General features: G+C 43.7%; 1 protein-coding gene across 4 annotated transcripts in view; it reads right to left on the reverse strand.

Annotated features, from left to right (window-relative positions):
* Window positions 1–25,275, reverse strand: part of EPHA5 (EPH receptor A5) — a 304,714-nt gene that overhangs the window by 133,259 nt on the left and 146,180 nt on the right. For all 4 annotated transcript variants that reach the window (XM_077814318.1, XM_077814314.1, XM_077814319.1 and 1 more), the window contains 2 exons: window positions 15,005–15,160; window positions 5,458–5,793 (listed from right to left, as the gene is read on the reverse strand). In XM_077814318.1, the coding sequence (XP_077670444.1) occupies window positions 5,458–5,793; window positions 15,005–15,160 (492 nt within the window). The remainder of the gene's footprint in view (window positions 1–5,457; window positions 5,794–15,004; window positions 15,161–25,275) is intronic.

Raw genomic sequence — 25,275 nt, forward strand, 5'->3', positions numbered from 1 at the left:
GGGTCTCCAGCAGGAGCGAGGCCCAGGACTCCCAGGCTCCACCTGGCTGAAGCTTCCTCCGCAGTCTGGTTCTGACTTCCAAGCCCAAAGCCTTCTTTCAGTCGGGGTCTCTAGCAGGAGCCTTCACTCACAGAAGCTCTTCTGTGTCACAGCTCCCTTGGTCTCAGGGTCTTCCCTGCAGGAACCTTTCACACTCTTTAGCCTCTCCACCATTTCCTGAGCGCCCCACTTTCCCCAACCATAGCCTTCTGCTGCTCTTTATGGGACAATCCCCCTGATCTCTCCCAGATATAGCTCATTCTGTAATCAGGGTTAGCTAGCTCCAGCCCCTATGGGCAAGCCATGCTGACACACCCCTCCCAACAGAAAATCCCACAACATGAGTAAAAACACACAGGCTCCATACTAGTTTGGTTCTCACTAAAAACACTGAATACTCAAAGTAGATTGTAGATCTTTTCTGCACAACTCCTGCCTGACCTAGATACATGATGCATAATATGCCTATGCAACCTTAAATCAGACGGTTGGGCAAATGCGTTATGACACCACCTTTAATCACATGACCACAAGTAGTTTCCTCCCCAGCCCCACCCTGGACCCCTGCTTCATCCAAGGAATAGATCTGAGCTATGCAGTGAACAAGACTGTTCTCTGAAGGACAGGGGGTCAGCAACGTGTCCGTACACGGACACGAGTGTCTGTGGTAAAAATTTTAAGGTCCATGGCAATTTTTTTAAAAAAATTGAACGACAAACCCCCCTCCCACAATGTCCATCACTAAGTACGGTCATTTTATCAAGTGTCCGTCGCGCAATATGGTGGTGCCGACCCCCGCTGAAGGACCCGACCTCATCCACTCTAGAAGGCGTAGACAGGATGAGGTAGGGCAATGAAAAGTCCAGGTCTAAGGTGGGCGCAGTTTGCTCTTTAAAGATTATCCTCCTCCACCCCTCGGACCCTGCGTGTTCCCTTTGAAGGGTTAGTGTCCTCTGCCACCTCCTTCCCCCGACATTCCTTCTTCCTCTGCTGCCTGCCCCAGGAGCAGGGAATAGGGAGTCAGTGGGTGCTCACCACTTTGGAAAACCAGGCTTTGTAACAGGACTCTAAAAAGGGATTTAGGAACCTAATTTTAGGCTCCTATTTTTTAATATCTTGAACCGGTGCTGTTCAACTTATTCATGAGTGATCTGGAAAAGGGAGTGAACAGTGAGGTGGCAAAGTGTGCAGATGATGCAAAATTAGTCAATATAGTCAAGTCCAAAGCTGACTGTGAGGAGTTATAGGAGGATCTCACAAAACTGGGTGCTTGAGTAATAAAATGGCTGGTGAAATTCAGTGCTGATAAGTGCAAAGTGATGCACACTGGAAAAAATAATTCCAACTACACATATATAATGGTGGGTTTTACATTAGCCATTACCACTCAAGAAAGAGATCTTGGAGTCATTATGGGTAGTTCTCTGAAAACTTCAGCTGAATGCACAGCAGCAGTCAAAAAGGCGAACCGAGTGTTAAGAACTATTAGGAAAGGGATAGAAAATAAGTCAGAAAATATCATAATGCCACTATATAAATCCATCGTACACTCACACCTTGAATACTGTGTCCAGTTCTTGTCACCCCCTCTCAAAAAGGATATAGGAGAACTGGAAAAGGTTCAAAGAAAGGCAACAAAGATGATCAAGGGCATGGAATGGCTTCCATATGAGGAGAGACTAAAAAGATTAGAACTGTTCAGTTTAAAAAACTAAAACTAAACTGTTCAGCTAAAGGAGGGATATGATAGAGGTCTATAAAATTATGAAGGGTGTGAAAAAAGTGAATGGAGAAGTGTTATTTATCCTTTCCTACCCTTAATAGGCAACAGGTTTAATACAAACAAGAGGAAGTTCTTCTTCACGCCACGCACAATTAACCTGGGAAACTTACTGCCATTGGATGTTATGATGGTCAAAAATATAACAGGGCTCAAAAAAGAACTAGATAAGTTTATGCAGGATAGCTCCATCAATTACTATTAGCTAAGATGATCAGAGATGCAACCTCATGCTCTGGGTGACCCTAAACCTCTGATCTCTCCAACAGCCCTGCTCTGTACATTCCCCTTGAAGCTCTGGTACTGGCCACTGTCAGAGACAGAACACTGGGCTAGATGGACCAGTGGGCTGACCCAGTACAGCAGTTCTTATAAACAGTTTAATGAAAGCAAGATCCTTCATTATCCTCCTCCTAGAGATTCCAATGACATTGTGTTTGTGACAGTGTTTTTAATACTGATAGACAGTCATAAATTAATCATTTAATCACTCAACTTCTTCAGCAGAAAATCATTATTGGATCCCATACGCTGATCAGCCAGAGTTAGCTAATCAATTTCATCTTCCAGCTTACTGTAATATTTTTTTCATCTTGCACACAGAACTAGCTATTTTTCTTGCTGTACTATCAAATCTAATTTTGAATCGAGACGGTTCACACATGTCTTGCAGTCAGAAAGGAAAATTACATCAGTCTGAAAATGCTAGACTGGCTACTGGTGCCGGTTTAAAAAAAAGAAAAAGAAAAAGAAAAAGAAAAAGAAAAAGAGAGAGAGAAATTACTTAAGAAACAAACACATTTTTCAGGAAACAATCCCTACAGGAACCCAAAACCAGATACACTGTTTGTTGCCAAAGGTTTCATATATAAAAAACATCTGGTGTGGCCAATATCCTGCTGTTTGTGCATTTTTCAAAGTTCTGAAATTAGCAAGGTCTTGGGATTGACAAAGAAAAAAACCAGGCATTCCATCTGCGATGCTGCTTAGTAAGTATCTATCAGCATGACATGCCATTTTTAATTTCCATGGGCCAGTATTTCTTATAGCAACGGTTCTTTTCGCCTCCAGTTCAGTCCTTATGCCAACCCGGTAGGAGTCTGATTCTCTAACCCACTCCACCAGTTTTAGGCAAGCATAGTTCCATACTGGCATGCAATGGGTGTCATGGAATGGAGAATTAGGCCCTTGATCTCTGACTGTGTTCATTGTGATGAGGAGCCCAATCATGCCACCTTAAGGTGAGTAATTCCCACTTGTAAAATCTCCCCCTCTAGCTCTAACTCCCAGTGCAAAGGATCCTCTAACCTTTGTCATCTAATGGTATCTAAAGCAGCAGGGAGCAACCTAAACTTCCAAGCTCTTTCAGGGGAATGTTTGATATATAGATCCAGCAACTTTTAGCTCATGCAAATAGACCTTGCTCATCTTCTGAATAAGGAGTGAAGATTGAACCATAAATAGTGCATTCTCCTGGCTCTATTATTCAATTTGGACAGGGCTGTAGGATGTCTATCTGGATGCGTAATGGATTGTGCAAACATGACATACTGAATCAAACAGAGGAAGCATAAAGATGTCGCTTCAAGTCTGCGCAATGAAATAAACACATTGGGCCCAATTCACCATTGTGTTACTCCAGTTCTACTACAGTGTGATTCCTCTGATTGCAATGCAGTTATGCTGGCGTAAATCCAGAATATCACACTGGTGAATCAGGGCTATAACGTCCATTATTTTTTAACATGAGCTGCATTTATCATCCAAAACCCACAGGGTAAGTTTTCCTCACAAAAGATCTGCTAATAACTGTACAGTGGGTACGTTCTTATCTCAGTGCACAGAGAGGCAGCTATGCATATAAATCCTAATACAACTATTGGGAGATTTTGGCATAACTCACAAGGTGGAAGTGTTTCCTTACAGAAAGTGGTGATCATCCATATCTGATCTTCTCACCTACCGTTACTTTATTGAGCTTTATGTGCCTTTAGCTCAGCACATCAGGGAAATATCCACTGCTGTGTATGAAATGCTAACATCAACTCAATAACTTGTTTTGTCCAAGAAGAGAACTGCTGGCAGCAGCCTTCATGATGGAGCCAATGGTAAACTGCATTAAGGGCCGTGACACTTGTTTATTTGAATTAAACAGGTGGTTTTGCAGGTGTCAGGCTGACATCTGCCAGCGCTACTCTTGAAGGCTTCCTGTCACGTCAATCAGCACTGAGCAGTAACCCAATAGTGCTTTTATTTCCTCTCCTCGAGATACATTCGTATGGTTTGCCTGACACATCAGCAATCCAAATTAATTACCGGGGCACGGACTTGATTCGTTACAACACATCAATGCCCTCTCAGGTGGCTGCTGAACCTGCTAACATGTACCTGTGCTGTTCGAATGAAATTCAGTCCTGCTCAGCCTAGCATCCTTCTGTTTTGCAGCCAGGACTCTGAAATCTGTTTGTCGCTCAGTAGCTTGTGCCAGATTTCTCCGTTAAAAGCATTTTCTTTAGAAGGAGCAGGAAAGGCTGGCTTGGGAACCTGGCAGCAGAGCAGTGCACTGTATTTGCAAGAGCTCTGAGTTTAGATCTTAAAGATGGGCCCATGCTAGCCACTAGCCAGCTGTGCTTGAGGAGCAGGGTCCTAAGCCTTTGCAGGAAGGAGCACCTCATGTTCCTGGGAGGTGCAGGAAGCGGACAGCATGAGTTCCACACTCAGCCCTCCAGTAAGGAAGGCCATTTGCAATACAGCACCATTAAGAGAGGGAGAGTTAAGAGAGGCAGAACATGATAGGGCCTTTGAGGGCTCTGAGAACAGTGCCTACCAGTGCGTGTGAGATGCAGAGAAGGGTACACATAGTGCTGCATCCCGTGTAGAGGGCAGGACCATGGCTCCCGCTTCCTTGTCCCCTGGGCGTGTCCATGCTCCCTGAGTGCAAACTGTGTAAATCAGCTTGGGCTTTACATGGGCTGTGCAAGGTAGGTCAGGCTCCTTATTCCCTCTGCACCCTGCCTCTGCTCAGAGCCTAGTCCAGGATAAGGGGGAAAAATTCCCCACTATCTTCATTTGCACGATGCAAAACTGAAATGAGACAATGAGCAATGACATCCCTGATCTGAGCCAGCAACACCTCCCCATCCCGAATCCGTTCATTTTTTCACTGCGACGCTAAAGGGACACTAGGACAGCCTCTGTCTTTTCACTTCCACTCCAGCTGCCACTCCAAGATCAATTAGCCATTTGCTAAACCAGTCAGGCCATTTAAACTGCGTGACACCTGAAATCTAAAGGATCTCGCTAGGATCTCCTTCTGCCAATAAGAGAGACAACTATGATGCTCTTGTTTTAGTGGGGGAAGACACGGAAACGTTAAGCTATGAAAGATTCTGCATGTTTAATTAAAAACAAAAAAACGACCAAAATGCACCCTGCTGAGAGGGAACATTCCTGCTGTTCCAAGGCTGCTGTAATTATACTGTGAAATGGGGGTCGGAGGGGGGACAACAACCACCTGCATAGGAAAGGATTCAAGGCCTAGTCTTGCTACTTCCACTTATTTCAACGGGAGTTCCACCCCACAGAATGGCCAGGGCCTCCCACCCCAGAATCTTAGCCCCTTTTGAAGTTCCACTTACCTGCCTGATTTGTGGTTACATTTACAGACACATACTGCCGTGCTGCAGGGCTCTGGTCGGACACTCCGTTCACTGCCTCAATTTCAAAGGTATAGTTTGTATGAGCAAGCAGGTCCACCATCATGACAGAGGTGTTTTTCAGGCCGATTTGCTGGGGGAGGTACCTGACATGACTGCCACACGCCTCACACAGCCCCGAGTGGGAGCTGCACTTCTTGCATGCAATATAATAAGACACATCTTTCCTTCCACCAGTGTCAGCCGGGGGAATCCATTCCAGGAAGACACTAGTCTCGTTAACATTTGAGATGGCATTCCGAGGAGCAGAGGGGGGTCCTGGTTTGTAAAGTAAAGTGAGAAAAACACAGGGTGAAAATAGCATTCGCGTCCATCCCGCTCTGCGCTACTCTCTAGGCTGAAAAGAGGGGCTGCACCGCTCACTTACCACAGAGCGCACAGAGCCAATGCACCGCAGCAGCTGAAGGACTGGCAGGGCAACAGGGGGTCACTCTTAGCTCTCCCTCCTCGCTTCAAAGTGTGCGTGTTGGGACCCACCCACCTATCTGATCCAGGAAGACAGGGAGGAGTATCCTACCAAGTGTCTTCCCTCGGAGGTGCTGCTAGACCCGGCCAGCCAAGAACGCGAGGGAGCAGGCATTAAGGCTGAAATCCTGGCCCCACTGAAGTCAATGAGGGTTTTGCCATTGATTTCAGTGGGATCAAGGTTTCACCCTAAAGATACATCTGCATGGCAGCGGGGAGCTGTAACTCCCAGCTCGGGAGAGACAGACATGCTAGCTCTGCTTGATGAGCCTGCTAAATATAGCAGTGCGGTGGCAACAGTACGGGAAGTGGCTCAGACTAGCTGCCTGAATGCAGACCGTGGACAGGCTTGTACTTGGGCGGCTAGTCCATTCCGCTGACCGCGCCTCCATGTCCACCCGGCTGATTCTGGTGCACTAGCTCGACCAAAGCTAGCACACGCACGTCAAGCCGAGCTGTGAAGAACACGTCCAGCCGCAGTGTAGACATACCCTTTGTGGCTTTAGCACCAGAGCAACACATACCGAAGAAATATCCTCCACAGATTATAAGTGATATTACTGCCTCCACGAACTAAACTGCAGCCCTTTTTCTCCGCCTCTTCAAAGCGTGGCATGTTAAGATTTTTGAATGGCTACTCTCCAGTTTCTTATTTTGCCGAGTATCCACACTTAGGATGTCTGCCCAGCCCGGGTAAGGGTATGCAAGGGTTAAAAGGTGCTGAGGCAGTTTTTCCGCAGCTCCCATAAGAATGGTACTTCTTTGCCATGGGCCAAATTAGACATTCAAGCCAAGATTTTCAAAAGTAACCTATGACTCTGGATGCCTCCATTTTGGCGTGTCCATCTTGAAACACCCCAGAGGTGCTGATTGGTAGAAAGTGCTGGGCATGTGACCTCTGAAAATCAAACCCCTTTCAGGGGGCTCAAGTGGGACATCTGAAAATTGAGGCTACTCTGAAACCCAAATCCCTAGTTACTTATGAAAATCTCGGGTACACTCACTTCACTGGGAACTCCCAGTGAAGTCAATGGGACTGTCATACATGGGCTAAGGGCAACACGTGAGTCTCAGGAAAAAGAGCCCCTTTTTGGCCAGATTATAACAATCGCAAGATCATATTTTCTTTTTCAGATCCTATTCATCAATCTGAGTTGTCAACGGATAATGATTTTGGAGGAAAAAAACAGCCAAACTGTGTTTTAGGAAACATTTTTGTATAAATTCGCCTTGGAGACTGAGGACAAAATTCTCCTCTGATGTGATGTGAAAGGATAATTTTGTACAGAAGGATGGCAGTAGTATACAACACGTTGATGATCTTAACAACGGACCTGCACTTTGTACTTTGACTGCATTGTGATGCAGGAGGAAGAAAGGGACACTTATTAAAGAGTTTTGCTGGTTTTGAGTCATGGCGTTACTGGGATTTTCTAAAGTCTACGGGAGTTAGGCACCTAACTCCCATTCAGTCTGAATGGAAACTGGCTGCAAAATTCCTGTAGGTGCTAAAATCCATGAATACCTCCTTGAAAGCCGGCTCCAATGTGCTTCCTCCTCTCCCCAGAAAGTGCATGCACATTTATTTAAATGCATTTCCTGGTTCTGTGTGATTCTAGTCATATGGCTGTAATTAACATATCGAAATACTTAAAACAGGCAATTTCGTGACATTGCAATTATTTTGTAAACCTTAAACTTTTTCCCTAGCTACTTTTTCCTAATTTCTTTATTCTGTCTGTAAAATTGATAAAACTCATTGTGAAACCTTGTAGCAATTTGCAGCATGTGCGCCATATCAACTGACGCTGCTCTGATTCTCCCAGGAGACGACGTTTTAGCCAATCCTAAGAGAGACCTGCCGTCACAGGGGAAAAAAAAATCAACCCTGGATGTAAAATTAAAACAAAAAGAATGAACTAGAATGGCTTAGGAAAGTGCAACTCAGCTTTATTCGGAGTTATATATTAAATTCTGTATATTAAATATATTAAAATCACATTTTTAAAACTAACTGCCTTAACTGCACACACAGGCAGGTGGTTGAGCATCTAAGCACTTATTTGCGCATGCAACTGTGGGAGCCATTGATAAAAATTTGTCTTTGGGTGTCTGCTCTCAGAGTCCGAAGAGGTGGAGTTGAAGAGGCCAGTAAGAACTGAATCATGAACCACGGATGCACACATAGCGTTAAGCATGTGAGTGGTCCCATTTAAGCCAATGGCATGCTTAAAATATGCTCAAATCTTTGCAGGACAGAAGCGTAAGGAATGAATTGCAGGATATGTGCAATTCCAACTGTAGCCAAAGGGAGCTTTTCATGCATATGAACGACAGACGTTCTAATGATAACTATTGCAAATTATTCAAACTGGAAAACAAAAATTAAACCGAGGCAAAGAAGGAACTCACACAAACTGTGGGAATTGGCAGTGAGGGCTCCCCAAAAAGTATCTGAGAATCTTTATGGATTCCACACTCTCACAAACCACCCCACAGGCATCCAGCACAATTTAGCCAATGGCACCATCGCACATGAATAGTTAGAATAACTTTCAGCCCTGTCATATCGATACAACGGAAGCTAAAGAAATGCAGGCCTGGAGTTGTGCTGAGTTATATGCATTGCACACAAGTACTTTTGACCAGTTAAACTGAACAGTTTTTCTTTCCACTATGTGATGTACTCTTTACAGATACTAGTAAACTAAGGGGGAGTGTGGGGTGGGGGAGGGGGAAGTCAAGCACAAGAAACACTTACTGGACAATGTGTCTTTAACAGTAGATAAATTATTACTTTACTAAAGTTGCCAGAGGTTTTTACTCGCTCTGTACAGAAGAGTCAGCTGCTCTTCTTGAAGGCTTAAAACCTTCAATTTCAATAGCAATGCTTTGAAATCAGTGGCACTCCATAACCCATAAAATTAGCATTCTCAAAGGGGCTCTATGAATGGTCTTTAGTAGTTTGGAGAAACCTAACAAGTACTATTTGAAGAATTTTGAAACTGTGCTCCACTAAAACTTTGAAAAAAATCACAGTGGTGAGAACAAACTGCTATTTTATTTTCCAAGGATCAGGGAACCTGATATCTGCTCAGAAGCTACATTTTTATTTTTGACCTCTCTTCGTCAAGGACAAAGAAGTTAGTTTACTGAAATAATCATAATAAAAAGATAGCTAATTTGTATATTAAGCAGATACTGATTTACCCACCCCAGATCATGATTTATTGACTCAGAAGGTAACTGGCAGAAGACAAAGTCCATATTTTCCTTCATGGACAATAAATCTGAAATATTAAATCAATGTGTGTGTTTTTTAAATATTGTCCTCTGATACTTATGCACAACTCACATTAAAAGGAATTGAGATTTTTTTTCCTGAGGGCAAAATATTATCTGTAATGTTCTCACCAGAAACTTCTGTTGTATATTACATTTTATACCATTTGAAAACTTCTCCACTCTGGCCATAAATTTCAAAAGTGTATCCATTTTTTTAAAAAAAATTATTTCCTTTTAAATTTGATGTCCCAAAGAGGAAAGAAAACTATCATTTTATTTTTAAAAGCTATTTATCTTCTGGGAAGTGAATAATAATTTTCACAAAATTACCTTAGAAAAAGATACGGAGTCTGACTGAGAAAATTGCTCCAAAATGTAACAGGGCATCATCAATTTTAAAATCACATTTAAAAAAAATATTACCTACTGTTACCAATTCCAGTTCTAAGAAACGAGAACGTAAAGAAATTAAAGAACAAAACATCTTTCTCAATCCTTTTTTTCTTGTTCTTTTGAGCATTTGACAGCCCTTCATATATGGTCAGTTTCTGTTTCACTTTTATGGTGAGTTAATCAGTTTCCCCTGTTTGTGTGGGTCTTTCACATAGCAACATGGAACTGACAAGCATTTTGAAAAAAGTCAGGAAAACATAATTATTAAACCATAAATATTGGAAGGGGGACTTGGCAATGTAATACTTAAACTAATTTTAAGACACCCTTTTACTAGATTTCAAGTAGATGAAATTTCTTAGTGCAGAGCGCTGGACTAGATGACCTCTCGAGGTCTCTTCCAGCCCTACATTTTGATGATTCTGTTAACTTCTGAAGAAGTAAATAACAGAAACTTAGTGGCTCTAACAAATGACTCTTGTCAGTCAATGATGATGCAGGATTTTTTTCCCTGTATGCAACTGTGGAGCGGTCATTGAGTTTCACCAGAGAGGACCAGGATGTGTTGCAGCAGGGAACTTAATAAAAAGGTGGGAATTTCCAGGTGCCAGAGTTCTCTCACTGCTGTTTAAGGCATGGCTCTTTGTATCTATGTCCTCACACTACGGTAACACAGAGCAGTGAGCCACAAGTTGGTGTGTTTTGGTAGGGGGGTTGTTGCAGATGTTGTAACTTTCATCTGCCCAAGAAATACCCCAAAACCCTATTAATGCACATCCTGGAATGCCTTATTCTGCTAGCAGAATGGGACCTATTTAACATATGTACTATTCCACTATACAGCTGGGATTGTCACAGACACCCAAGGGAATTAGCCACTCACCAGCCACTGAATTGCAGTGGAGGCTGGGCAGCTAATATGCCTGAAGCCCCTTTGCAAACTGGCCTACGTGTGTATAACTAACTTTTTATCTATGTTTGGAATGTCTTAATTTTAAAAGATAATTTTCCTCCCCTCCCGACAACACCAGGACTTCACTAGCTGGACTCTTCTTCCACCTATCTGTCTATGACCTTTACGCAGCATTGCCGATCACAAACTGTGTGAGGCTCCCCCTTTCCTCCCTGGAGTCGCACTGCCCTTTCAAGAGAGCAGCATGTTTCAAGTCACCTTCCTCTGTGAAAACCAAATGGAGAGACGTTCAGTGCTCCCAGGTTAGGCCCTGATCCTCCGGCTGTTCTGCGTGAGCCATCCCTTTCAGTGCCTGGAGCCCCCTGGAGGCAAAGCGGCTCATCGGCATGCAACAGCTGACAGGATCGGGGCCAAAACGGAGGGCAAATTGGAAGTAGCCAGAAAGGGCAGCAGGGTTCATTGGGAGGAGCAGGTGGGAAGCTGTCACTCTTTGTGACCCCACCCTGGGCCCTTACTTATTCCCCCTTCTCCCCGCAGCCCCTAGTACCTCTCTCCCGAGGAGCTTCTGTCAATTAGTCCAGGTTAGCTTAGAACCTGCACTAGGTACTGCTGCCCTAACCTGCTTTCTGCAGCGAGGGTGCTAGTCAAATAACCACAGCGATACGGTATGTATCAGTAGGATGCTGATTGGTGCACAGCTGTTTTAGGGACGTCATGACATCTAGCCTTCTACAACTGAAAACAGTCCCTAGTAGAAGGAGAGGAGAAGCTCCTTCTTCACCTTATCCCAGCTGTTCTGAATATATTGGTTCTTTATTTTCTCTCTTCCTTCTCTGAGGGTCACTTCTGCCTGTTCCCATCCATAGAAGCTCAGTTACTTTTTCAGTTCCTTTCAACTCCCGTTTTACTGTAAAATCCTATCTGGAATTCGCACAGTTCCCAGTGAAGACCCTGATCCTGCAAAGATATATGCACATTCCTAACCATATCCACTGTGGTAAGCTGACTTCAGTGGGACTTCTGACAGTGTGAGCTTATGCATGTGTGTAAGTGTAAGTCTTTGTAGGACCAGGGTCTAAGTATTTAGAAGAGGAAGTGGACAAGATGCAGCAACAGGTCTACAAGCTGCAGATGAAAGGGTACCTTCATACTTTGTGGGGAAAAGAGCCATTTAAAACTATTATTTGCCCTCTCCCTCTCCTCTGTCTCCAGCTCACAACATACCAACCTGATTGTTATTTCTCTCCCAACAATATTTGCCCCCCCACGCCCCCATCCAGTGACCATCATGGACATATGGTTTCTTTCTTTGTGGTAGCTCTGGACAGTCAGTAGCTCCCGCCCATATCACTATCCTGAAGTAGCTAGGAGTGCTAGACATCTCATTATTTCCCTGGTTGCCCAAGCTGACTATTGGGACACAGAATAACTTGTGACACTCATATATATTGTGTCTATCTAGATGTATAGCTAAATAACTATATTTTACAAGTTTCAGAGTGGCAACCGTGTTAGTCTGTATCCGCAAAAAGGAGTACTTGTGGCACCTTAGAGACTAACAAATTTATCTGAGCATAAGCTTTCGTGAGCTACAGCTCACTTCATCGGATGCATGCAGTGGAAAATACAGTGGGGAGATTTTATATAGACAGAGAACATGAAACAATGGGTGTTACCACACACACTGTAACAAGAGTGATCAGGTAAGGTGAGCTATTACCAGCAGGAAGCCGGGGGGGAACCTTTTGTAGTGATAATCAAGGTGGGCCATTTCCAGCAGTTGACAAGAATGTGTGAGGAACAGTTTGGGGAGGGTGGGGGGGGAATAAACATTGGGAAATAGTTTTACTTTGTGTAATGACACATCCACTCCCAGTCTTTATTCAAACCTTATTTAATGGTGTCCAGTGTGCAAATTAATTCCAATTCAGCAGTCTCTCGTTGGAGTCTGTTTCTGAAGTTTTTTTTGTTGAAGAATTGTGACTTTTAGGTCTGTAATCGAGTGACCAGAGAGATTGAAGTGTTCTCCGACTGGTTTATGAATGTTATAATTCTTCATGTCTGATTTGTGTCCATTTATTCTTTTACGTAGAGACTGTCCGGTTTGGCCAATGTACATGGCAGAGGGGCATTGCTGGCACATGATGGCATATATCACATTGGTAGATGTGCAGGTGAACGAGCCTCTGATAGTGTGGCTGATGTGATTAGGCCCTGTGATGGTGTCCCCTGAATAAATATGTGGACACAGTTGGCAACAGGCTTTGTTGCAAGGATAGGTTCCTGGGTTAGTGTTTTTGTTGTGTGGTATATGGTTGCTGGTGAGTATTTGCTTCAGGTTGGGGGCTGTCTGTAAGCAAGGACTGGCCTGTCTCCCAAGATCTGTGAGAGTGATGGGTCGTCCTTCAGGATAGGTTGTAGATCCTTGATGATGCGCTGGAGAGGTTTTAGTTGGGGGCTGAAGGTGACGGCTAGTGGCGTTCTGTTATTTTCCTTGTTGGGCCTGTCCTGTAGTAGGTAACTTCTGGGTACTCTTCTGGCTCTGTCAATCTGTTTCTTCACTTCAGCAGGTGGGTACTGTACTTGTAAGAACGCTTGATAGAGATCTTGTAGGTGTTTGCCTCTGTCTGAGGGGTTGGAGCAAATGCAGTTGTATCGTAGAGCTTGGCTGTAGACAATGGATTGTGTGGAGTGGTCTGGATGAAAGCTGGAGGCATGTAGGTAAGTATAGCGGTCAGTAGGTTTCCAGTATAGGGTGGTGTTTATGTGACCATCACTTATTGGCACTATAGTGTCCAGGAAGTGGCTCTCTTGTGTGGATTGGTCCAGGCTGAGGTTGATGGTGGGATGGAAATTGCTGAAATCATGGTGGAATTCCTCAAGGGCTTCTCTTCCATGGGTCCAGATGATGACCACTTCCTGGACACTACAGTGCTAATAAGCAATGGTCACATAAACACCACCCTATAACGGAAACTCTACGATACAACCGCTCTACGTACAATGCCTCTACGAGCTCCACGATACAACCGCATTTGCTCCAACCCCTCAGACAGAGACAAACACCTACAAGATCTCTATCAAGCGTTCTCACAACTACAATACCCACCTGCGGAAGTGAAGAAACAGATTGACAGAGCCAGAAGAGTACCCAGAAGTTACCTACTACAGGACAGGCCCAACAAAGAAAATAACAGAAAGCCACTAGCCATAACATTCAGCCCCCAACTAAAACCTCTCCAGCGCATCATCAAGGATCTACAACCTATCCTGAAGGATGACCCATCACTCTCACAGATCTTGGGAGACAGGCCAGTCCTTGCTTACAGACAACCCCCCAGCCTGAAGCAAATACTCACCAGCAACCACACACCACACAACAAAAACACTAACCCAGGAACCTATCCTTGCAACAAAGCCTGTTGCCAACTGTGTCCACATATCTATTCAGGGGACACCATCACGAGGCCTAATCACATCAGCCACACTATCAGAGGCTCGTTCACCTGCACATCTACCAATGCGATATATGCCATCATGTGCCAGCAATGCCCCTCTGCCATGTACATTGGCCAAACCGGACAGTCTCTATGTAAAAGAATAAATGGACACAAATCAGACATGAAGAATTATAACATTCATAAACCAGTCGGAGAACACTTCAATCTCTCTGGTCACTCGATTACAGACCTAAAAGTCACAATTCTTCAACAAAAAAACTTCAGAAACAGACTCCAACGAGAGACTGCTGAATTGGAATTAATTTGCACACTGGACACCATTAAATAAGGTTTGAATAAAGACTGGGAGTGGATGTGTCATTACACAAAGTAAAACTATTTCCCAATGTTTATTCCCCCCGCCCCACTCCAACTGTTCCTCACACATTCTTGTCAACTGCTGGAAGTGGCCCTCCTGGATTATCACCAAAAAACGATTTTTTCTCTCCTGCTGGTAATAGCTCACCTTACCCGATCACTCTCGTTACAGTGTGTATGGTAACACCCATTGTTTCATGTTCTCTGTCTATATAAAATCTCCCCACTGTATTTTCCACTGCATGCATCCAGTGAAGTGAGCTGTAGCTCACAAAAGCTTATGCCCAAATAAATTTGTTAGTCTCGAAAGTGCCACAAGTCCTCCTTTTATATTTTACAACACACACACAGACGCACACCAGCAGCGTGCAATTCTAGACGCTGCACATCCAGTTCCACATGCTTAACTCTCAAGTATAGTGGTGTAAATCAGGAGTAATTTAGATGAAGCCAGTGGATTACAGCAGTGTAAAACTAGCACAAGCCAGGTCGGGATCAGGCCCAAAGCCTGTAAAAACACCTTTTTTTTGTCATTGTGCCCATTCTCTGTGCGTAACAGCGCAAATGGATTAAAAGATACACAGTGCGTGCTTACTTGTACAGGCCATTGTAGGTGGGTCCGACTCCCTTCTGAAATAGTGTTCTTCACACAGACAGGAGGTGGATGCTTCCTCGTGTGTGTAGCTGTGAGGGGGGCACTTACTGCAGGATGGGCTCTGGGGAGAGGCCTTGAAGAATCCAGGTCTGCAGACTGTAAGAGAGGAACCGGAGACTAAATTCTTCCAGCAAATATTCATCCCGTCCCATTTCTTTTTAACACAGCTCTTTAGAGGACCTCTTCACTGCAGCGGGGAGGTGGGATTCCCAGCTCAGCTAGATGTTCATGAGTAGCTCTGCTCAAGCCAGCATGCTAAATGCAGCAATGTCACCGTGGCTGCAGATGGGACTGAACTTGGGCAGGTAGCCCAAGCCACGGCCCACACTGCCTTGGCCACGCTGCTATTTTTAGCATGTCAGCTTGAGCAGAGCTAGTGCCCATATGGCTCCTCTAGCTGGAAATTACCCCCGCTGCAGTGTAGACATAGCCTTAGTGAAAGAGACAACAACAAACAATCATGAGCTATTTGCTCGTGAATTATTTAAAACACACAAGAGGGAGATGGGAGATTTTCATGCTAATATGTGGTACATGTTTAAAATATTTGTGCAGAAGAGAATGAGACCATTTTGGCCATTGATTTCTCTTGCAGCTGCCTTTGTCAGATATTTATTTTCCTTGCTGAATGTATCAGACGTAACAGATCTTCTGGCTTCTATCTCTGATTTGGAAAACATCAAAGTATTGCTTTCTCACTCATTCTTAGACACAGCTTAGGAGAGCGGTAAAATATGTTTTGTGGTTTTCGTTTAAGATGTCCCATGCCCAGAAATCAATGTCTCAGCAAATAAAATAATCATGCCGTCCTGGAGAGGAGGTGATATCTGTACAGACAGCTTTAAGACATTCTAATAAGACTATTTCCCCAGGGTTTCTTCCAGAAAACCTGTGAAGAATTTTGAACTGCTCCCTATAAGACAGCTATCTGTGGGTACCCCCTGAACCAGACATGCCCACTGCATAATACATTCCCTCTAGCTGTAATGTATATGTATGATGGGCCTTACAGACTGAAAGCTATTATTTTTGTTCTCTTTTTTCCCATATACCGGACGAGGTTGGGTTGGGGGATTCTTTTCCTCCCTTTGGCACTTTGAAGTGCATACATTAATTGTGTCTGATTTCAAGGAACTGTCAGCACAGGCTCAAAGTTCATTGGTTGCTCTTCCTGCAAGGTGCTGAGCATCCCCGACTTGCAGGATCAGATCCTTGGCGATTAAGGGCTAGATTTTCAGTTTACTGTGCCTATTGAGCTCAGTGGGAAAGGCTGGGTCCTCCACCTTCTAGAAATCTGGCCAGTCAACATAAGTGTAACTAGGAGCTACTGGTGCTGAGCTCTTTGGAAAAATCGGATCATTTTTCTGCACTCATTCACCACATTTTCACAGTCAACCATGATAAATGTATGTACGGTTTTGCACGTGTCTCTGGCCTTTAAAAGAAAACAAACTAGCTTTTTAATTGCTGGATCTACAATCACCAGTACAAGGAAAATTAAAGTTCAGATAGATCCTCTTGGGAAGTTGATTTCCTGCCATTTCTGAAATCGAAAATAGACACACACATCCAGTTTGCCAGCTCCAAAATGCTGTTACTTTTCTGATTCCTTGAGAATCACTGTAAAATAATTATGACCATCCTGTTACTAATGATACACAGGCACTCCGACATACTTACAGAAGGTACATGGAAATTAAAAAGACTTTCAATCTGTCATTCAAAGTTCTTGCATAGCAAATATTGTGCGAAGAAAATGAGCTGATATCCAGAGTATTGGCAACTATTAAAATCTTCACTACCACCACAACAACATGATGTACAACTACAGAATCAGTTTTTAAGATCTACTGCATGGATCTGAGATCAAAATTTTGCCATCATGTTGGATGAAGTGTGGATTTTTTTTTTAAATGGGTCAGGGTAAATTATGCAGTTAGCCAATTTCTAGTCTCTGCACATATGAAAGATGTCATTCTCTCATCACACCTCCTGTATATTGCTTCTTCTGATTGGACACTGTAGCACGACACCTTAAGAAGTTATTATGACAACAGGGTGATGCAAAAGCTGATCTGATTTCAGTTCTCCCTCCGCCCCCCGCTAGGGAAAGGCACCCTAGATTAAAACAACAGCTCCTGCGAATGTGGCTGCAATTCAGAAACAAACAAGAAACATGGCAGTGTGTCAAGAGTGCATAGAAACCCTCCATGGTCTATATACCATGGGTGATTGACAGTTCTTGCTTCTGGAGAGGAGGAGACAGAGTGAGTACAATGATTACAAGATGGACAAGACAAGAGAGAGACCAACCATCAAACAGCGACCTTAGACATGGTCACCTTAGCAGCGGCAGTAGTTCTTAACCTTCCTTACACTTCGAAAAGGGATTGGTGCATACATTTAGGTAATGTTATATATTTAAGACAACGGGAAAGTGTTTAAGGGCAGTCATTATACTTGGTCCATGATATTGACAAGAAATTTTAGCTTTTCAAAAAAGCTAAAGGGTAACCTTTGTAGCTTTTTATTGTATTTAATGTGAATTTTGTAACGTGGTATTACACCATCACGGGTTCGACTTTGGTGGCTATAGTTTCAAGCTTAAGAGAGTGAAAGTCACCTCTGCTACTTGTTTTAGATGTAGAGTCTTTAGGGACACATAAGGACCAAGGGTAGCAACCACACAGACATTCACAAGCCCAAGGTCTAGTATGTTCTACAAGTTTTATTAAAGTTACAATTAAAGTTATGATTACCCAAGCGTATAGAAAATCTATACAGACCTATGCACAAGTTAGAAATATAGCGCTACTCACATCCTTAACAATAGTGTTAGGGTCTGATGGGTCTCTCATGGATTGATCATCAGTAGAGGGATGGTTCCTGCTGGAGTTTCCCATAGGGAGCTCAATTTTCCTAATCCAGGCACCCCCTTTTTTATAATGTGATTCTGACTATATGTCATTAGCATTTCTGCACATAGCACACTCTGTGGTTAGGGCATGTGTTAGAAAAATGTGATTACCAGGTATCTTGTAAGTAAAATATTACTTTTACTGTTAATTTTTTGCAATATCACCCATTAGTTCATCTTTTCCTGTAATCTTAGGGCATCGCGTTATTCTTTGGTCACTTACTTATGTCAGCGTTCCTTAACTCTATGACTTACATATGGCTAAGCTAAAATCTTACAAGCCTCAGCCTACAGGTCTTGCGTTTCAGCCCTACTTTCTTAGATACCTGATACATGATTATTCCCTCTACATGCTGATCAATCTTGCACTTTTATAATCCTATAATTTAACTCTATTTAGCATACAGTGATTATATATGACATAACATGTTAGTTAGTTAAAACATCACACAATAAATGAACAATAAACTAAAATCATTGGCTACACCTTTAAATTTAAAATAAAAATGTAACGGCCCAATATCCAAAAGAGCTCAGCACCAAGCTATTTCCACTCAGGCACCTAAATAAGCTGGGGCTAAACTGCATTTAAAATGTGCTCCCAGTTGTGGGTGCTGAGAACTTCTGAAAATCTGGCCATAACCATCCCTATAAATAACAGAAATGCATCGCCCGATAGCACGCTCAGATTTGAATTTATTCTGGAGGGTTGTTCATAAACTACTCAAGAACTGGCATGGTTTATGGCACCATCCCCTGCTCCATGCCTGAAATTCAGGCCTTTTATTTAATTCACATCTACCTCCAAGTTTTGCCTTATCTCTAATGATGCATTATGTTACAGTAGAATATCTGCAGAGATTTGGGGGAGAAAAAATACACCCTAATCCCAATTTATATTTCAAAGTTAAGCCAAATTCACATGCATACGCAGACAACAGAGAAGATGAAATGAAAGCAAAAAATGCACATCATCTAACAAGGACAACTGATGTCTAGAGTGTACAATATGTAATTAGCCTTCAAAAAGGTCTTGAATTTATCTCATTATGTCTCATCAAGAAAGACAGAAAATCATTATGGCACAAGAGTTTACTGCGGTCCTATTTGCTGTAAAGCAGCACATGCAAGATAAGTCAGCTTTCTTTGATAGATTTTCAACAAGGCACCATTTGCCGATGACAGTGTGATATATAGCTCGGCTTGAACTGAATGTTTTGTTTTCATGAACAAACACAATGCTAGCAAACATGCCCTGATGCTTCCATCCCAGGATATCCACATAATATTTTAATAACGGACATTAAATGAAAATAAAAGCTGTATCCTTTTTCACAGCAAGCGGAATGTCCACTCAGGCTGTATGAAACCCTTCTGTGGAACAAAGTGCCTGTTGTAAGTTAATGCTGCACTTGGCAACCTTAACATGTGTCAAGGTTCCTTCCCCACTCTGAACTCTAGGGTACAGATGCGGGGACCTGCATGAAAGACCCCCTAAGTTTATTCTTACCAACTTAGGTTAAAAACTTCCCCAACGTACAAATTTTGCCTTGTCCTTGAACCGTATGCTGCCACCACCAAGAGTTTTAAACAAAGACGAGGGAAAGAGCCCACTTGGAGACATCTTCCCCCGAAATATCCCCCCAAGCCCTAAACCCCCTTTTCTGGGGAAGGCTTGATAAAAATCCTCACCAATTTGCATAGGTGAACACAGACCCAAATCCTTGGATCTTAAGAACAATGAAAAAGCAATCAGGTTCTTAAAAGAAGAATTTTAATTGAAGAAAAGATAAAAGAATCACCTCTGTAAAATCAGGATGGTAAATACCTGACAGGGTAATCAGATTCAAAACACAGAGAATCCCTCTAGGCAAAACCTTCAGTTACAAAAAGACACAAAAACAGGAATATACATTCCATTCAGCACAGCTATTTTACCAGCCATTAAACAAAAGAAATCTAACGCATTTCTAGCTAGATTACTTACTAACTTTTTACAGGAGTTCTGAGCTGCATTCCTGTATGTTCCCAGCAAAAGCATCACACAGACAGACTGACCCTTTGTTCCCTCCCACCCTTCAGCTTTGAAAGTATCTTGTCTCCTCATTGGTCATTTTGGTCAGGTGCCAGTGAGGTTATCTTAGCTTCTTAACCCTTCACAGGTGAAAGGGTTTTGCCTCTGGCCAGGAGGGATTTTATAGCACTGTATACAGAAAGGTGGTTACCCTTCCCTTTACATTTATGACAACATGCATTGCTTTTTTGTGCCTATGCATCCAAGGGCATTTTATGATGCAAGTATTTTTACCCTTGACTGTCCCACCATATCACTGCACAGATGAATCAGGGAATTTGTGCATTACACCATGTCAGGGGCTGAACAATGACATCACGCCATAAAGGATGATTGTTGCGGAGGTTTTCTTGTTGTACCTTGCTGTAGATTCCCTCACTCATCGCACAACACATGGGAGCTTGCTATGCCCTTCTAAGACACTACCTCCACTTAACCGATTGCCATTCCTGAATCACCTACTTATGGCCATCTTGTTAACAAGCAATGTCGTTTGTGACAGCAGCGGTAATCGGCATTGAGGACACTAAGCCAGTTTCCATCCACTTAATTTCTGGTCCAAAGTCTGGATTCAGTGAGGTGCTTACAAATACCCCATGGACTCCAATGGGACTAATCACATGCTTAAATTAAAGTCAGGCACTTCTTAAAGCACGTTTCTGAATTAGGGCCCAAGTCAGAAGAACCCACAGGACAGTCTGAACACCGTAACAGAATGCACAGTAGTCTGCTGTCTGAGCTCCCACTTGATTCTGATTATGCCACTTTCAGCACGATGGCAGCTACTAATGGGAAGCTCAGAAACTGGAGTTTTAATTAAAACCCTTTTCTTTATAGACATGTCACAGTCCGCACAAGTCTTACACAAGTTCCACCCTTTGGGGAAAAGGAACAATGGATGTCATTTAAAGCGCACATATCCCAGGCAATGTGCCGACTGAACTGCCTGCCTGAGTTCTGATGGCTGAGCTAAAACACATGGACTAGGATAGGTCCACAGGCTTTGCAGAAGTCTGGGCTGTATTAGAAAAACATACATGACTGCAACAATTGTGGGCATCACACCTAGGATGAAGCTCAGCCCATGTAAAGCCTCACAACAGAATAGAGTCTGACCCACCTAGTGGGGGTGTAATGTGTTCCAGTTCAAAGAGGGAATTCGCCACAAAGATGGGAAAGGAGAGCTATAGGGAATTGACCAAGATGGGCTTGTCCTGAGGACTCAGTGACTCACGGGCCAGGACGAACAGTGCAAAAATGGCCAGGAGAGACGTACTGTTTTCTGAGGGATACTTAAAATAAGCTGCACATGATGTACTGCATGCTGCAAAGCAAAAATGCTGCCTTACAGAGAGGCCACCAGTGCTTGTGGCTAGAGGACAGGCAGTGTGTGTGTGATCTCAGCGCCACTCCGATTACACACCTCCCCAGTTACAGACATCGAGGCCCAGAACCCCAGTGGAATGTTCTGCCTCAACTTTGAGGGAAGGAGGCCACTTCTTCTCCCAACAAAACGCACTTCTCATGGCTGTAAAGGAGCATTTGGCCCACAGAGGCCAGCCCTTCTCACCATGTGAGCTTTTCCCTTCCTAACATGAGCAAAGTAAAGACTGTTCCTACTAGACCCACAACAAGACACCCACACAACTAACTAGAACAGGTTTTCTTTAATCCAGGCATTAGGTGCGATTTTTAAAGGAGTCTAAAGGAGTTGGGCACCAAACCCCCACTGAATTTCAATGGAAGTTTGGCACCTAACTCACGTAGATCCCAGCCATAATAAATGCAACAACATACATAAATTACTGAACACTAAGCGTGAAGGCCGCCATCATGGCCAACATGCTGGGCACTGAGCCTGGAACCTCTGGAGCTAAAGCACGAGTTGCCTGAGCTAAACAGGCAAACCACCACAGCTGCAGCTGGAACAACTCATCTTCTCAAGGGATTGGGCCTCTACCACAACCTCCCCATGGGTATTTAAACATACCTTGGAATCTGGTCTGTTATTTGATAGGTTCTCTGCTGCCATTCCTCTTAAAAGTACTTTATGCAGTATAGATGACTTTACTTAAAATTACCCAGGTCTCTGGGGTTTAATTTCTAATAAAATCTTACCTTATTCCTCTTTACTTTATCTTACTATTTCTTATTCAACAGCTTTTGAAAGGGTACTTATCTCCAGGCTGACATACAGATTCGTTTTCATGCCCCTCTCATTTGCTACAAGACAGCTAAAAGAATTCATATAAAGTTTGGAGCTGTCAACGACACCTACCTCTTTGTTCCTAAAATTAGAATTGCTGTCCACTTCGCTGGTTAACCAGCCACCAATGTGCAAAAATATTCTTTAAATACAAATGATTGCTAAAGAAAAAGGACTTTTTAGACACAGCAAATATGCCAGAGTCCAAGGCCAGAACGGTGGAGTCAGACACAAACAAGGATTTGTTTCTGTCAGCAGAACATCCATTAACAGCAAGTCAAAGTTTGGCATTTTTCAGTTTTAGGCAAAAAAGGAAAGTCTTCTGCATGGACTAATAATAGCTCTCTATAGCTTAGTCTGTATGTGATTCAGTGCTGGATTAGCACCGGAGGTCAATGTGAAGAAGGACAGCAGGAAGAGCCTATTGGATCGGGAATACTGTGCACTGATTCCTCAAACTGGCAGCTGGATTAGGAAGTGAAGCTTTGCAAGTAGCAGACAAGATCCTGAGACATGGCTGGAAATTGTCTCTGAAATCAGCGGTGGCGGGGAAAGGCATTGGGAGGGTTTCACGGCTGAACTTTCTGTGCAATGTAAGTACCGAAGGCAGCAAAACACAGTAGCAAACACCAAAGACAGAAGCAAAGCAAACCAGACAAATACCAAACTCATGTAACTACTGAACTGAGGCTGAATGATGCTTGGATTTTCTTAACATTACATGACTGAAATCATAAACAACCTGGGCCCAATTCTCACAATCCCTTTCCGCTACTCCGCTAGCTCAAAAGGGCCACAAAGCTGGCTGATCTGGCAACCTGGGCATTTTCCCTGTGCAGAGGCTTTTTGTAGCCTTTATCCTCTACAACCATTCTATGTTTTATAGGGGCCTGCCATAGGCTCTCTCTCTCTCTCTGGCGCCCCTTTTAAGGACCTGCCCTTCTCCAGGCTTGACAAGCCTCACACATGTGTTGGGTTGAGGTTGATTGTGCCCAGAGGAGCTCTTTAACCCCTTTTTGAGTGCGAGGAGGGATCTGCCCCACCACAGGGCCTCAGCCGAGGTCCAATGAAGTGAGTGGGAGCGCTTAGTCCAGTGGTTCTCAAACCAGGGCCACCACTTGTTCTGGGAAAGCCCCTGACGGGACGGGCCGGTTTGTTTACCTGCCGCGTCCGCAGGTTCGGCCGATCGCAGCTCCCACTGGCCGTGGTTCGCCGCTCCAGGCCAATGGGGGCTGCAGGAAGCGGCAGGTAAACAGACCGGCCTGGCCGACCAGGGGCCTTCCCTGAACAAGCGGAGGCCCCAGTTTGAGAACCACTGGCTTAGTGCAAAAAAAGAAAGAAGTGCCTGGGTACTTAGAAGAGAAGACAGACGGAGCCTTCTCTCCCTTGTGCTCTGGGTACAGCAGGAGTCTCTGTGCTCCCAGGAGTGCTCCTAGCCAATGCTTACCCTTGGGTGCACAAAAGGGAAAAAGAAGAGGGGAGACATTTCCTTCCTCACCGCCAAGCAGACCTGGCTGCAGCCAAGAAAAAAGCAAGCAAGCCCCTCCCAGAGGCTGGTGCAGAAGGCACACTCTCCCTGGGGTGTGGAGAGCTTTCCGAGGTGCAACCTTTCTGAGGCACAACGCCTTCCCATGCTCTGGAGGGCTGATGCAGCTCCACGCCACCTCTCTCCTACGGCAAAGGCAACCGGCACAAGCCTTCTCCCGTCATTCCACAGCAAACTGGCTCACTGTTAAATGTCAGCGTTGAGTCAAACAAAATACAGTAGCATGAATTAACTGTTTGCAGCCAGGGAGACTTAGGTTTGATTTAGGAGAAGCTGTCTAATTCACAGGGTGGGAAGCACTGGAACAGGTCACCTAGGGAGGCTGTGGTATCCTCACCATTGGAAGTTTCTAAGAACAGGTTGGACAAACACCTGTTAGGGATGGTCTAGGTTTATTTGGTCCTGCCTCAGCGCAGCAGGCTGGACTTGATGACCTTTTCAGTCCTACATATCTATGATTCTTACCAAAAGTACTCCAGCTTGTCTGGACTCAATACATCCTCCACTTACAGGACATGACCTTAAGCCCCACAAAGAAATAGGAGCTAGGCCCAAACACAGGTAAAGAGTCTGTTGTCTATATTCAGCTGCCTATATTCAGCAGTAAGAAAACAACTGCTAATCAACTCTGCCTTCATTAGCACATTGCTCGAGCAGAGGGAGTATGCTTTGAGATTAAGTAAAAAAGAGTTACAAATAAATCAGATCCAATTCTGAGTCTCCAGAGCTACTGTGCCTTCAAGCACTTAAACCACTATATCACGAACTCCCAAAAAACCCTGCCTAGGCCTTTGTTTTTGAACAACCTATAAAGTATGGAATCAATTTAAGCAACCGAGCTGCTCTGAACCTTGATTTGTGATAATGACATTATTTTTTCTTAAAAAAACAGATGAAGCAGATTGCCGTGGTTGTCTTCTAACCAAAAATATAAAACAGATGATCTCTAAGCCTTTTTAAATAGCGCAAAAGGACTCCACAGGAAAATCAAGTCCGTTCCTGCAGGATTTTTTCAAGCAGGTTGTTAAGAATTAATCTTGTACTTCCTAACAACTGTCCTTGAGCTGCAGGGTAACTCAAACTGCTGCCAAGACTACACTGCCACAGGAAACATATAGAATTCCCTGATAATGTCTCCTTTTTGGTTCAGCTATCTGTGCTAGTGTGTGTCTCTCTCTCTCTCAGCTTACCTTAGGGATCTGAAGGGAATTAAATAAATATCCACTAATAAAACCCTATAATGCAAAGCTGTCAGTTTCTCTGATGCCCTGAGTCTTCCCAGAATCCTCCGGCAGCTCAAGCACCTTTGCTGAGGCTCAAAAGCTGTTGAACAGGCCTTTTAGGTAGTTGTTGAATAAATGGGTCCTCTGACCGATTTGCACCTTGAAGGTAAGTGCATCCAAAATGGGAACATTCTTTTACGGAGGGCATGTTCTTAGTGAATATCATGTATTTTTATGCTAATCTG

Source organism: Eretmochelys imbricata, chromosome 4 (genome assembly GCF_965152235.1).
Source record: "Eretmochelys imbricata isolate rEreImb1 chromosome 4, rEreImb1.hap1, whole genome shotgun sequence".
Taxonomy (NCBI): domain Eukaryota; kingdom Metazoa; phylum Chordata; order Testudines; family Cheloniidae; genus Eretmochelys; species Eretmochelys imbricata.